At 41.0% G+C, this 14,502-nt stretch overlaps 2 protein-coding genes across 2 annotated transcripts in view; both read left to right on the top strand.

The window, feature by feature from the left end:
- The first annotated feature begins 2,815 nt into the window (after positions 1–2,815).
- Positions 2,816–6,639, top strand: LOC115111811 (U3 small nucleolar ribonucleoprotein protein IMP4-like). The gene is made up of 8 exons (XM_029638259.2): positions 2,816–2,904; positions 3,297–3,414; positions 3,544–3,627; positions 3,879–3,988; positions 5,301–5,399; positions 5,505–5,599; positions 5,742–5,815; positions 6,034–6,639. Exons 1-8 carry the CDS (start codon positions 2,836–2,838, stop codon positions 6,144–6,146), a joined length of 762 nt encoding a protein of 253 aa, XP_029494119.1. The 5' UTR covers positions 2,816–2,835; the 3' UTR covers positions 6,147–6,639.
- Positions 6,640–8,642: 2,003 nt separating this feature from the next.
- araf (A-Raf proto-oncogene, serine/threonine kinase) overlaps positions 8,643–14,502 on the top strand; it is a 29,476-nt gene continuing 23,616 nt past the window's right edge. Inside the window, exons 1-2 of the mRNA XM_029638257.2 lie at positions 8,643–8,841; positions 9,798–10,009. Coding sequence (XP_029494117.1) covers positions 9,899–10,009 — 111 coding nt within the window. The 5' untranslated portion in view covers positions 8,643–8,841; positions 9,798–9,898. The remainder of the gene's footprint in view (positions 8,842–9,797; positions 10,010–14,502) is intronic.

The raw sequence follows: 14,502 nt of genomic DNA, 5'->3' as shown, positions 1-14,502 counted from the left end.
CACAGTAGTCTTGCCTAATATAGAGAGAACTGTTTTTTCTTTTTTGCATAGTTAGGTTGACTTGTGATTTTTTTTAGAAGGCAAACAGATAGGCTCAGTACGCAGCAAGGTTATTATACACTAAACGCAACAATCCCTAATCTATGGATTTCACATGACTGTTGGTCACAGATTTGTTTTATTTGTATTATTTCACCTTTTTTTAACCAGGTAGGCCAGTTGAGAACAAGTTCTCATTTACAACTGTGACCTGGCCAAGATGAAGCAAAGCAGTGCAATAAAAACAAAAACACAGAGTTACACATAAACAAATGTACAGTCAATAACACAATAGAAAAATATATGTACAGTGTGTGCAAATGCAGAAGAGTAGGGAGGTAAAGGCAATAAATCGGCTACAGAGCCGAAATTATTAAAATTTAGCATTAACACTGGAGTGATAGATGTAAAGATGATGATGTGCAAGAAGAGATACTGGGGTGCAAAAGAGCAAGAGGATAAATAACTATATGGGGATGAGGTAGTTGGGTGTGCTATTTACAGATTGGCTGTGTACAGGTACAGTGATCTGTAAGCTGATTTGACAGCTGATGCTTAAAGTTATTGATGGAGATACGAGTCTCCAGCTTCAGTGATTTTTGCAATTCCAGTCATTGGCCGCAGAGAACTGGAAGGAAAGGCGGCCAAAGTAAGTGTTGGCTTTGGGGATGACCAGTGAAATATACCTGCTGGAGTGCGTGCTATGGGGGGGTGTTGCTATGGTGACCAGTGAGCAAAGACTTATAAATTACCTGGAGCCAGTGTGTTTGGCAATGAATATGTAGTGAGGGCCAGCCAACGAGAGCATACAGGTCACAGTGGTGGGTAGTTTATGGGGCTTTGGTGACAAAACGGATGGCACTGTGATCGACTACATACAGTTTGCTGGGTAGAGTAGAGTATTTTGTAAATGACATCGCCAAAGGCAAGGATCGGTAGGATAGTCAGTTTTACGAGGGTATGTTTGGCAGCATGAGTGAAGGAGGCTTTGTTGCAAAATAGGAAGCCGTCTAACAAGACACCTAAGTATTTGTAGTTGTCCACATATTCTAAGTCAGAACCATCCAGAGTAGTGATGCTAGTAGGGCAGGCTGGTGCGGGCAACAATCGGTTGAAGAGCATGCATTTCGTTTTACTAGTATTTAAAAGCAGTTGGAGGACAGGGAAGGAATGTTGTATGGCATTGAAGCTTGTTTGGAGGTTTGTTAACAGTGTGCAAAGGAGGGCCAGATGTATGCAGAATGGTGTCGTCTGCGTAGAGGTCGATCAGAGCATCACCAGCAGCAAGAGCAACATCATTGATAGATACAGAGAAAAGAGTCGGACCGAGAACTGAACCCTGTGGCTCCCCCATAGAGACTGCCAGAGGTCCGGACAACAGGCCTTCCGATTTGACACACTGAACTCTATCTGAGAAGTAGTTGGTGAACCAGGCAGTCATTTGAGAAACCAAGGCTATTGAGTCTGCCGATAAGAATGAGGTGACAGAATCTAAAGCCTTTGTCAGGTCGATGAAGACGGCTGCACAGTACTGTCTTTTATCGGTGGTGGTTATGATATCGTTTAGGATCTTGAGCGTGGCTGAGGTGCACCAGTGACCAGCTCGGAAACCAGATTGGTAGGGGGTAGCCAGGGGGAAAGCATGGCCAGCTGTCGAAAAATGCTTGTTGAAATTATTGATTGTCGTAGTTTTATTGGTGGTGACAGTGTTTCCTGACCTCAGTGCAGTGGGCAGCTGGGAGGAGGTGCTCTTATTCTCCATGGACTTTACAGTGTCCCAAAACTTTGTGGAATTAGTGCTACGGAATGCAAATTTCTGTTTGAAAATGGTCACAGATACCATTAAAAAAAATAGGGTGTGGACCAGAAAATCAGTCAGTATATGGTGTGACCACCATTTGTCTCATGCAGCGTGACACATCTCTTTCACATAGAGTTGATCATGCTGTTGATTGTGGCTTGTGGAATGTTGTCCCACTCCTCTTCAATGACTGTGTGAAGTTGTTGGATATTGGCAGAAACTGGAACACACCTTCGTACACGTTGATCCATAGCATCCCAAACATGGTCAATGGGTGTCTGGTGAGTATGCAGGCCACGAAAGAACTGGTATATTTTCATCTTCCAGGAATTGTACATGGGGCTGTGGGATGTAAACAAATTTGTGCACCAAATTTGAGAGAAATAAGATTTTTGTGCATATGGAACATTTCTGGTATCTTTTATTTCAGCTCATGAAATATATTTTTGTTCAGTGTAGTTTTGTGTTTTTATACGAGACTCTTTTTCTATTACAAATTCACTTTAGTTTCATTTAGTTTTCAGACCCGATTTGCTAGTTTTTATTTAGTTTTAGTTCAAAATGTGGGTTTCCTGCCTGCAGGTGTCTATAGTTTGCAGGTAGACATATTTGGTGAGCAACGAACGTATTTTGACATTATAACGCTTGCAGAGCTGGTGAATTGTCGGTTAAATTGTCGTTTTCTGTGCAGAGAGGAGGTGACGTCATATTCGTCGTCTCCTTAGCCCAGGTAAGTTACTGGTTCAGTACGCAGCCATACAATTAGAAACATATGGCTTATTTAAAAAAAAATCTGAGATCTGGGAAAATAAAAAGAGCTAATGAATCAAATATGCAAATGTGAAATGCATTTTCCGTGTATGTTCATGGCTTGTACTTGGGACTTTTACTTTGATAGCTCGTATTTGGGGCTTTTATTTTGAAACGTCTATCGTCCAATCTTCTTGCCAGTTTCGCACACTCCCATTGGATGTTGGCTTATCCAATGAAAAAGAATGTTGCTGACTTCCTCGCAGTTGTCGGTGTGTGTGGTTGTGAGTGCGTGCAATCCAATCAACAAAATGGTAACTCCATGGGGTATTTGTTTAGCTTTTCAAAACTTCGTATCAGCTTGAAGCATCTGATTATTTAGCTCCAGAGTGTTGTAAAGAAACAGATATTGTCTGGTTGCTGATCCAGGTTACCATGCTACATTATTAACTAGTTTGCTAGCTAAATACTGCCAGATGGGCATGTTGGATTGATGTAATTCCGATTCACTAGTACTGATCTTGGATTATAGAGTGGTCTTTATGAGCAATTCTCGTGTTTGATTATTCTCGTGTTTTTTTCCCCCCTGCAATTCTTGTGTGTCCGATTACTATTCTGTATCATTTCTGAGCCATAATGAACAGTACAATGCTGATAGTCAGCTTTCTACTGTTCATCATGGTGTGTTTCTCTCTGATGATTGTAGCTTCGTCGAGAGACGAGACTGAGACGGGGGTACCTGTATAGGAAGTCCCAAGAGGACAGGGTGCGGACGATTGAGGAGAAGAAACAGAAGCTGAAATCTGCTCTTGATGGTGAGGACTGTATGTAATGGAGGAGATTGTTCATCCTCCCACCAATCTAAAATACCTTGACACTTTTTAAAATGGCAGCGCTAACAAATTACAATTTGGGTACCTGTAAAAGTAATTGACTTTTGTTTTTCCCTACAGACAATCGTCTCATCCCTACTGAGGTTTGCAGAGAAGCTGTGCAGTTACAGAAATTGCTGGAGTATGATGATGAGGGAGCAGAAGGTTTGTTTCTGCACACCCAACATTTAAACGACACCCCATTCCCTATATAGTGCACAACTGTTGACCACCGAGACACTAGGCTCCGGTCAAAAGTATTGAACTATATATTGTATAGGGTACCCTTGGGACGCATCCTCAGTGTTGTCAACATCATAAACAAGACAACACATCTCATGGAAAAGCAGCCATACCACAGTTTCCCATAAAAGAAAATGTGCAAACAGTGACTGAGAGATACTCTGTGCGTGCAGGTGTCAGCTCTCACATGGATGATGAGTATAAATGGGCTGGAGTGGAGGATTCAAAGGTCATGGTCACAACATCAAGAGACCCCAGCTCTCGACTCAAGATGTTTGTCAAGGTATGTTCATTTTATGTCTCAATTCTTATTCCATTTCTATCCTCTGCTTCACCTCTATAACAGAGCATATTGTAACCAGAAAAAATAATTCCCAAAGAAGGAGCTAACAGACAGTATAATAGATTCAGTTTTAAATAAGTAATAATGACTCATCCTCAATTTTTGCTGACGTGCAATGTTTGCTATTGACAGGAGGTGAAGCTGATCTTCCCTGGGGCTCAGCGTATGAACAGGGGAGGTCATGAAATTAAAGCTCTAGTACAAGCCTGTAAAGCCAACAATGTTTACAGACCTGGTCATCGTTCATGAGACTAGAGGACAGCCAAGTAAGCCCATCTAGGCGTATAACAATCTTTTTTAAATAAATTTGTATTTATTTATTTCCACACAAGAAAATACAAAACAATATGATCAGAGTTTAAAAGGCAAGTGAAACTTGCCTGCGCAGAAGTGGTTTTAAAAAACGTAGGTTTTCAAAAGGGTCTTGGATGGTTGGAAGTGTTGGGCCAGAGGCCGAGAGGTCGCTGGTTTGGGTCCCTGCGTCGACTGGGTGGGCGATCTTTCGATGTGCCCTTGAGCTGGGTGCTTGACCATGATTGTTCCCGTGGGTTACTCTGGATGGGATTCTTTGACTGTTGATGTGTGCAGAGAATCCCTGGTTTGCGCCCAGGTCGGGGCGAGGGGACGGACGTAAAGTCTACATTTACATTTACATTTAAGTCATTTAGCAGACGCTCTTATCCAGAGCGACTTACAAATTGGTGCATTCACCTTATGACCTCCAGTGGAACAGTAGTGCATCTAAATCTTTTCAGGGGGAGGGGGGGTGAGAGGGATTACTTTATCCTATCCTAGGTAGGATATATGCATATACACATACACACTACTACATTGTAGAATAATAGTGAAGACATAAACTGTGAAATAACACATATGCCAAGAGTGTGCAAAGATGTCAAAGGTGGCTATTTGAAGAATCTCAAATATAAAAGCTATTTTGATTTGTTACACACTTTTTTGGTTACTACATGATTCCATGTGTTATTTCATAGTTGTGATGTCTTCACTATTATTCTGCAATGTAGAAAATAGTAAAAATAAAGAAAAACCCTTGAATGAGTAGGTGTTCTAAAACGTTTGACCTGTAGTGTATAGATTTTTTTTTTACAGGCTGGAATGCATCAATCCAAGTAAAAACACTGCATCAAGGGAACTTTAAAATAACTACTTTTATATTGCCTGTGTGAACTGTATAGATGGGCTGGTGGTGTGCCACCTACCTTTTGGACCGACTGCGTACTTCACTCTTTAGAATGTGGTTATGAGACATGATGTGCCGGACATTGGAACCATGTCTGAAGCCTACCCCAACCTCATCTTTCACAACTTCTCCTCACGACTTGGCCAGAGGGTGAGAGACTTGGCATTTCACAATTCTCAATAAATGTTTACCCTGGTACTGTTAGTGCATCCAAAAGTTTCTGACACCGACTGTAAGTAAATCTCTCTTAATCAGGTTTCCAATATCCTCAAGTATTTGTTCCCAGTGCCTAAAGAGGACAGCAGACGGGTTATCACATTTGCCAACCAGGAGGATTTTATATCTTTCAGGTGAGCAGAGGGATGCTTTGAAAGAGCTATTTGCGAACATGTACCTAATCTTGGGCAGACAGGTTGACTGTAGACTCCTTCAGGTAGCGGAATGTAGTTACACATTCTTATTTACTTAAGTAAGGACCTATTTTTATTGCAGACATCACACTTACAAGAAAACGGACCACAGGAACGTTGAGTTGTCAGAAGTTGGGCCCAGATTTGAAATCAAATGTAAGTACAATGTTTTACCTTTCTCATAAGCAACACCACGTTTTTGAACAATGTGTAATTTTGGATTAATTGCAGTTTTACCTTTTCCTGCACTGCTCCCCCTATACATTTAGTGTTGTTTAAAAAAAAAAATATATATATCTTGTGTGTATTGAGAATGCATACGCAAAATTGTAATTGTTATATTATAATCTAGTGATAACTGTTTTTCTGTGTAGTGTACATGATCAAGCTTGGTACGCTAGAAAATGAGGCTACAGCGGACGTTGAATGGCGCCACCACTCATATACACACACTGCCAAAAAGAGGAAGTTTCTCAGCATGGAGTAACATTAGCCACGTCTCAGTGTGCCCCTCTCAATTGACAGGCCATGGCCATAGCAGCCTAACCACATAGTCTAATGTTGTGTTTTCAGTTTTACACACCATACCTCAGATTTGTATTTCATGGAAATATGGCATCAGACATTGAATAATTTCATTGAAACAGACTCTACCAGAGAAGTTATGTATACTACGATTTTCCTAACTCCAAATTTGACTATTTTCCATGTAATTAACAGAACTAAAGAAAAAAAAATCTTCATAACAAGGCTATTGTTGGCTTTGCTATATGTCTGATGTTTTAGTTATTTACCTATTTTCCAGGGGGCTACAAAAACACTCAATACTTTTTTTTAAATGGCTAAAATGTACATTTTTCCTTTATCAACCTCACAATATTATAGACGTAGAATTTTGTACTACATTTGCACTGTATCTGAGGTAGTGACTCGCCCAGAGATGAACAATATGTCAAAATAAAAACAGTTCCTGGTTTTAACCTTGTTTTTTCTTGCTCTTATGATACATACCACATTACTGTTGTTAATTTGAATCATACATACAATCTGAACATTTGCCTTATCACAGGATGCGTTGGTGGTTGGTGCCGTTTGAGGATGTTTATTTTTTATGAGCATGGCCTTATTTCTATTACAGCATGTAGAATGACTGTCATTCATATTCCATTCACCCACTTCAATATAACAGGTTTAGGCTACTACATGATACTAGATTTTTCCCTATGCGGTTCCTTCAACCTAGCTTATGAATGAAAGTTTGCAACGTTGGTACACACCGATCTAGGTTGTAATCATTAGTCCAACAGTTGCAAATGAGTTTTTATTGGACAAATTCAGATATGATTATCCCCGTTCCATTTGCTTCTGTTAAAGAAACATTTTTCAACAGAATTGGTGGAATGAATACACCCCTGATCAAACACAAACCGTTAACTCTCATAGCCACATATAAACACCTCATTGTATACCTTCTTGCATCTACGCACTCTCCTTTTACCTTTTCCCTTCACTTGTGGACTAAAGTGCACAACACATCAGCTGTCCATGACCAGGCGAAAAAAAACTTCCAAGCCAAACCTTCATATCATAAACGCTACACACAGCCTACATCGTTGTCACCATATTAGCTAAAGTAATGTCAAGGTTAACATAGTTAATAGTTTTAGTAAACCCGCTACAATCATGCAGCACAGTGTACAGATAGTAAGCAGTTTAGCAGGAACACCGGTGGCAATACATTAGTAAAACCAAAAGCTTACCTTGGAAGAGTTCCAATGTTGGATAGTCATAGCCAGCTAGCTAACATAGCGTCCCGCTGTTTAAGCCAGGTGTTTGAGTAGGCTAAATTATGCAGCTAAGTAAGTGAAAAACATTTTGAAATATAGCTCTCTCTCTTGCTCCTTCATTTTTGAAGTTATTCATTTGTTCAAAACTGTTCAACTATTGTCGTTGTCTTTGAGTCAGCTACTCGCCACATGTTATGCACTGCAGTGCTAGCTAGCTGTAGCTTATACTTATGCTAGATTCATTTTGATCCTTTGATTGGGTGGACAACATGTCAGTTCATGCTGCAAGAGCTCTGATAGGTTGGAAGATATCCCCTGGAACTTGTCATAATTACTGTGTAAGTCTATGGAAGCACCCAATACACTTGCAATCAGTCGATATAATCGACAACTATCATCAGAAATCAAACAATATGAATCAGACAGTGAGGCGCCGCCTGACCCACTAGTTGGTCAGAAGGTTCAATGTTCCATATCGTGGTGTAGATGTACTGTAGATCGAATTGCACTCAATAAATGTTCTTCCCTTCTATGGGTCATAATAGCCGGTTATCCCGGGGTAAAAACACTTTAAAAATCCATTACGTACCTTTGACGAAGGGAAAGGACATCAGAAGATCTTCTAGTTTCAGTTACAGCACAATACAATTATATTTACCGCCTACTCGGAAATTACGACATGAAACGTTGATTTTAACCTTCTGACCAACTAGTGGATCAGGTGGCGACCCACTGTCTGATTCATATCACGTGATTTCTGATGATTGTTCTCAATTATATCGACTGATTGGTTCTGAATGGGGTGATGGAAGGGGGTGAGAACCATGAGCCTCCTAGGTTGAAGTCAATGCACCCAGAGGAGGACGGAAGCTAGCTGTTCTCCGGCTACGCCATGCTGCTACCCTAGTGTGTTTTAATCAATTATTTGGTGACGTGAAAATATTTTGCATAGTTTTATCTAAAAATGATAACTTTTTAAATGTTTCACTATTTTAAAAAATGTAATTCACTGAGGAGGATGGTCCTCCCCTTCCTCCTCTGAGGAGCCTCCACTGACACTGAGGCCCTAACTCTATTTATGGTATGCAGCTGTTTTGCTTTTTGCTTCTTCTTTTTTTAGTTAAATTTTATACATTCTGATGTAACCAATGGTTACCCTGAATCATCCACGTAATTTGTCTGTGTAGCATACTGTGACATGAATTTATACAATGTCATTTTTTGTTGTTGCTTGTAACACCCGCCTCCTTTATGTATCGATTCTGTCATCCAATGAGCGAGTGTAAATGTGAGAATGGCCCAATACAGAGCGTGCAACACGGAGGTGTTCCGCTTTCCCAGAAATACTTGACAGATTCTACTTCAGATTGAGAGAATTCAAGATGGCTGCTTCAGGTAAGACTTTATTCCGAAACCAAATATGCAATTTCTTGTTTATGATTGACTCGTTTTGCAGTGGTCTTTAATTGTCCATTATGCATAAAACAGTTGCTTATGCTAATGCGTAAACAAGCTTTTCATTACTTGGTAATGTCAGACAGCAAAAGTAGCAAGCTAACGCGCTACGTTAGCTCTGGTTTTACTAGCTAGCTTGCCATCTAGCTAACTAATCCCTTTCCGCCTCATGAAAGCGCTCACTCGAACGTGAAAAAACACCTGACAGGAATTAGGAAACTATTTATAATTTAGCCTCGTCGAAGCGGTATTGTCATTTCATCAAAAATAATTGTAAATGAATAGTAATCTAAAGTGGTTAACTGAGACAAACATGGCTTCCAAATTTTCAAAATGTCATATTGCTAAGCAGTCAAATCCCACTATGCTAAACTAGGATACGTAACTAGTTATCTTATTTGCCAGACTTTTGCTAGCTATAGCATTTGTAGATAGCTAATTACGCCATTTCGCATACACATGAAATGTTTCCAGCTCAGAGTAAAAGTGCAGCGAGACATAGTGTAGCTAATGTTAGCTAGATGTTTAGGCTATGAAAAGTTGCCTATAAAGCTACTATATAGCTGGTTGCTAGTACATTTAGTTGACGTGTCAAAATAGTAATTTTCATATGAGATTAACGTTTGCTCGAGTCATTGACAATTTACACCAGCTCCCTTGTGTGGTGCAAACAACCCTAACAGTCAATGATTTTATTGTGAGCAGCTGGATTTTGGAATGTCAAAATGAGGCCTCTTCTGTTTATTTACCAGTTCTGTACACACACCAGTGTGGTATCATCCTAGCTAGTTGCAACATACTCTGTCGATCTAAGATCATGATTATGGGCACATTTGTTTCACTCGGTCATTGGCGTCAGATGGATTGTTGCTAATTAGTAGCACTGTTTGTCTCAGGTTCCAGGTAAGGGCTCACTCCCCCGGATCCCCAGTGCATGAAGTTCTCCTGTTGTTGAAGGATCTCAGTGCTGCTTCCCTTGCTCTTCCTGCCTGTCATTATGTCCTCAAACTCTTCCTCCTGCTCCTCCTCGGGAGAGACAAGTCCAGAGGATGTGCCCCGAGGTGGGGGCACCATCCGTGTCTTCCTCCCCAATCAACAGAGGACCGTGGTAAGACATTCAGAATAATCTCTTGGGGCCCTCGCATACAAGTAAATTTGAAATATTTTCAACAGTAATATTTCACGATGTTTTAATGACTAGGCCCAACCCCTACGCAGCAGACAGTTAATGTTGTGCACCAGCTGGTGCCTAGGGCCCAGTTCCAATTTCTCATCTTGTCTCTCAAACATGAAAACCCATTAGGGTTGGGCGGTGTACCTTATATACAGTATCCCAGGGTATTTTGAAATGCACTCCAAAACCATTTTTAAATACATTTGTATGTTTTAAATAATTACCTGCAGTCAACTTGTGCACTTGGTAATACACAAAATATGCAAAAGAATGTGGACACCCCTTCAAATGAGTGGATTCGGCTATTTCAGCCACACCCATTGCTAACGGGTGTATAAAATTGAGCACACAGCCGTGCAATCTCCAAAGATGAACATTGGCAGTAGAATGCCCATACTGAAGAGCTCAGTGACTTTCAACGTGGCGCCATCATAGGATGCCACTTTTCCAACAAGTCAGTTCGTCAAATGTCTGCCCTGCTAGAGCTGCCCCGGTCAACTGAAAGACTGTTATTGTGAAGAGGAAACGTCTAGGAACAACAGCTCAGCCAGGAAGTGGTAGGCCACACAAGCTCACAGAATGGGACGCAGAGTGCTGTAGCGCGTAAAAATCATCTGTTAGTCGAGAGCTTTTTGAAATTAATTTCCATGGCTGAGCAGCTGCACACAAGCCTAAGATCACCATGTGCAATGCCAAGCGTCGGCTGGAGTGGTGTAAAGCTTCTGGAGCAGTGGAAATGCGTTCTCTGGAGTGATGAATCACGCTTCACCATTTGGCAGTCTGAAGGACGAATCTGGGTTTGGCGGATCCGGGGAGAACGCTACCTGCCCAAATGCATAGTGTCAGCTGTAAAGTTTGGTGGAGGAGGAATAATGGTCTGGGGATGTTTTTCATGGTTTGTGCTAGGCCCCTTAGTTCCAGTGAAGGGAAATTTTAACGCTACAGCATACAATGACTTTCTAGATGATGCTGTGCTTCCAACTTTGTGGCAATAGTGTGGGGAAGGCCCTTTCCTGTTTCAATGCCCCCGTGCACAATGACATTGTCCCCGTGCACAAAGTGAGGTCCATACAGAAATAGTTTGTCAAGATTGGTGTGGAAGAACTTGACTGGCCTGCACAGAAACCTGACCTCAACCCAATTGAACATCTTTGGGATTAATTGAAACTGACTGCGAGCCAGGCCTAATCGCCCAACATCAGTGCCCGTCCACACTAATGGTCTTGTTTCTGCGGGGACTTGCTTCCATTCAGCCATCTTCCAACATCTAGTGGAAAACCTTCCCAGAAGATTGGAGGCTGTTATAGCTGCAAGGGGAGACCAACTACATAATAATGCTCATGGTTTTGGAATGAGCAGGTGTCCACATACTTCTGGTCATGTAGTGTAGATAAAGCAGATCATGTTCATAATTTCGCCTGTTAGATTGTTTCATTATGAAGCTTACTGGAACTAGTTTCCCAAAACAGCTGTTTGAGCGAGTCACATGTTTGTTTACAACACCGAGCAAAAACAGCAGCTTCGTGAGGTGAGTCACTACTGCAGCACAACTTAAGTGAGGTGATCAGGTTACACTTGTATGAAATTCACTACTGTTTGACAGATATTTGTCTTACAACTATTAAGTTATTTACCTACTCTTAGATAGTTATCTCCAGCTGGGTTTTTGATAATATTAGGTAAGTGGCTCATGCTTGCAAGATCAAGCTTCTTTGTAACAGCAGCAGAGACAATCCCCTCCTGGATTAAGGTCCCTGCTGTCTAATATTTGTTTTGTGCGTTCTGCAAATTGCATTTTGATATACTTGCATAACCGTATGAGCTGTGTTGTCTGTCTTAAGGACTTTTCTCGCCAACTGCGTTGAGATGTTTTCGTCCTAATCACGAAAAATACAGATTCAAATTCTGTTTTCTCATAGCAAGTCAAATTTCTGTATGATATCCAAAACTAGTCTACATTATAGGCTACATTGATTTAGCATTATCCTATCATTTAAATTGACGAAGAAACGTTTAAGGTGGAGATATAGAGAGACTGCTATGAAGATGAAATTGACAATAGAAACTCATGCTATCAAGCAGTCCATAGCCTAATGATAAGCCATTGATACATTTTTGTGAAGTAATGGGTGGTTATTTTGACATTTTTAATTTGAATGCGTGATTTATCTAAATCTGTGCAACCACTTATTGATGAACGTGTGTATATTCTTTTGCCTCTTTGGGTTGCCTGTAGCACAGGTGGTCGCAAAGATTCCCTTTAGCAGACCTATAATATTTTAACTTCCAACTTTCACATCTGTCTTCACTGTTCCTTTCTTGTGCAATTCACACCTCTGCTGGCTACTCCACTGGCCTATCTCATTCCCCTTCTCTCTAGCTCTTGAACGAGTAGCCGAAATATATATATATATAATGAACAGCAATATATTTAAACTTATTTCTAGCAATAAAAAAAAAACCTAGTAGGCATATTCAAGGAGAGAAACAGCTATCAATCCTCTTGCTTGCTGAATGGCTATAAAATGGTGTCACGATACCAGAATTTTTACTTCATTACCAGGTTTAGCATCACGATGCTCAATACCACAAAAAAATACGTATTAGCCAAAGTCGTAGAATGGCACTTGATCCAGACAGACTCCGCTATGGGCATTCACAATCATGACATTTGAACATTTTATGCTACAGATGACAAACAATCGCTTCTATTTAGGACTTATTATATTGGCAACGGCTAAGAGTACATTACTTTTATTGTACTGATTAACAGCATTTGCATGGAAGAAGCAATATCTTTTCTAATACGGTGCGCTGTCTCTTTAAGACGTTAATTGTCATTTGTAGGCATAATGTGTCTATGGAATCTAGTGAAAACCCGAAGGGAGGCAAAAGAAAATGAAGTGAATGTGTTTTTCTTTGCGAGGAATATTCCGTTGTAAGCTAACAAGGAAAGGTAGCCTATAATTCTAGCTGGAAGCTACCTGTATCGTGTTGGATTGTAAATGTGTTTTAGCCTGTGTGGATATTTATTTTTTGCGACAGTAATGAACCGTTTCGATGTTTACATACTGTGTTGCGTCATTCAAGTGTGTTAACTTCTGTGCAGCACGAGTGGGGACAGCCCTAGCAATGAATAAGTGGAGCAGGTACTTTGCTCATCGCGCTACAAAGGGGCTGCGCTGATAGACTTTTTATTTATTTTTATTTCACCTTTATTTAACCAGGTAGGCAAGTTGAGAACAAGTTCTCATTTACAATTGCGACCTGGCCAAGATAAAGCAAAGCAGTTTGACACATACAACGACACAGAGTTACACATGGAGTAAAACAAACACAGTATAAACAAGTCTATACGATGTGAGCAAATGAGGTGAGGTAAAGGCAAAAAAAAGGCCATGGTGGCAAAGTAAATACAATATAGCAAGTAAAACACTGGAGTGGAAGAATGTGCAAAGTAGAAATAGAAATAATGGGGTGAAAGGAGCAAAATTAAATAAAATAAATACAGTAGGGAAAGAGGTAGTTGTTAGGGCTAAATTATAGGTGGGCTATGTACAGGTGCAGTAATCTGTGAGCTGCTCTGACAGTTGGTGCTTAAAGCTAGTGAGGGAGATAAGTGTTTCCAGTTTCAGAGATTTTTGTAGTTCGTTCCAGTCATTGGCAGCAGAGAACTGGAAGGAGAGGCGGCCAAAGAAATAATTGGTTTTGGGGGTGACCAGAGAGATATACCTGCTGGAGCGCGTGCTACAGGTGGGTGATGCTATGGTGACCAGCGAGCTGAGATAGGGGGGACATTACCTAGCAGGGTCTTGTAGATGACATGGAGCCAGTGGGTTTGGCGACGAGTATGAAGCGAGGGCCAGCCAACGAGAGCGTACAGGGCGCAATGGTGGGTAGTAAATGGGGCTTTGGTGACAAAACGGATTGCACTTTGATAGACTGCATCCAATTTGTTGAGTAGGGATTGGAGGGTATTGGAGGCTATTTTGTAAATGACATCGCCGAAATCGAGGATCGGTAGGATGGTCAGTTTTACAAGGGTATGTTTGGCAGCATGAGTGAAGGATGCTTTGTTGCGAAATAGGAAGCCAATTCTAGATTTAATTTTGAATTGGAGATGTTTGATGTGGGTCTGGAAGGAGAGTTTACAGTCTAACCAGACACCTAGGTATTTGTAGTTGTCCACGTATTCTAAGTCAGAGCTGTCCAGAGTAGTGATGTTGGACAGGTGCAGGCAGCGATCGGTTGAAGAGCGTGCATTTAGTTTTACTTGTATTTAAGAGCAATTGGAGGCCACGGAAGGAGAGTTGTATGGCATTGAAGCTTGCCTGGAGGGTTGTTAACACAGTGTCCAAAGAAGGGCCAGAAGTATACAGAATGGTGTCGTCTGCGTAGGGGTGGATCAGAGACTCACCAGCAGCAAG

Source organism: Oncorhynchus nerka, linkage group LG27 (genome assembly GCF_034236695.1).
Source record: "Oncorhynchus nerka isolate Pitt River linkage group LG27, Oner_Uvic_2.0, whole genome shotgun sequence".
NCBI lineage: Eukaryota > Metazoa > Chordata > Actinopteri > Salmoniformes > Salmonidae > Oncorhynchus > Oncorhynchus nerka.
The sequence above is the reverse complement of the archived record's forward strand: the minus strand, read 5'-3'. Positions and strand labels throughout refer to the sequence as shown.

Coding starts and splice junctions, on each gene's coding strand:
- LOC115111811 (XM_029638259.2), top strand. CDS start 2,836: ATGTTGCTGACTTCCTCGCAGTTGTCGGTGTGTGTGGTTGTGAGTGCG. Junction 3,628..3,878: donor TGATGATGAGGGAGCAGAAG/GTTTGTTTCTGC, acceptor CTGTGCGTGCAG/GTGTCAGCTCTCACATGGAT. Junction 5,816..6,033: donor GCCCAGATTTGAAATCAAAT/GTAAGTACAATG, acceptor TTTTCTGTGTAG/TGTACATGATCAAGCTTGGT.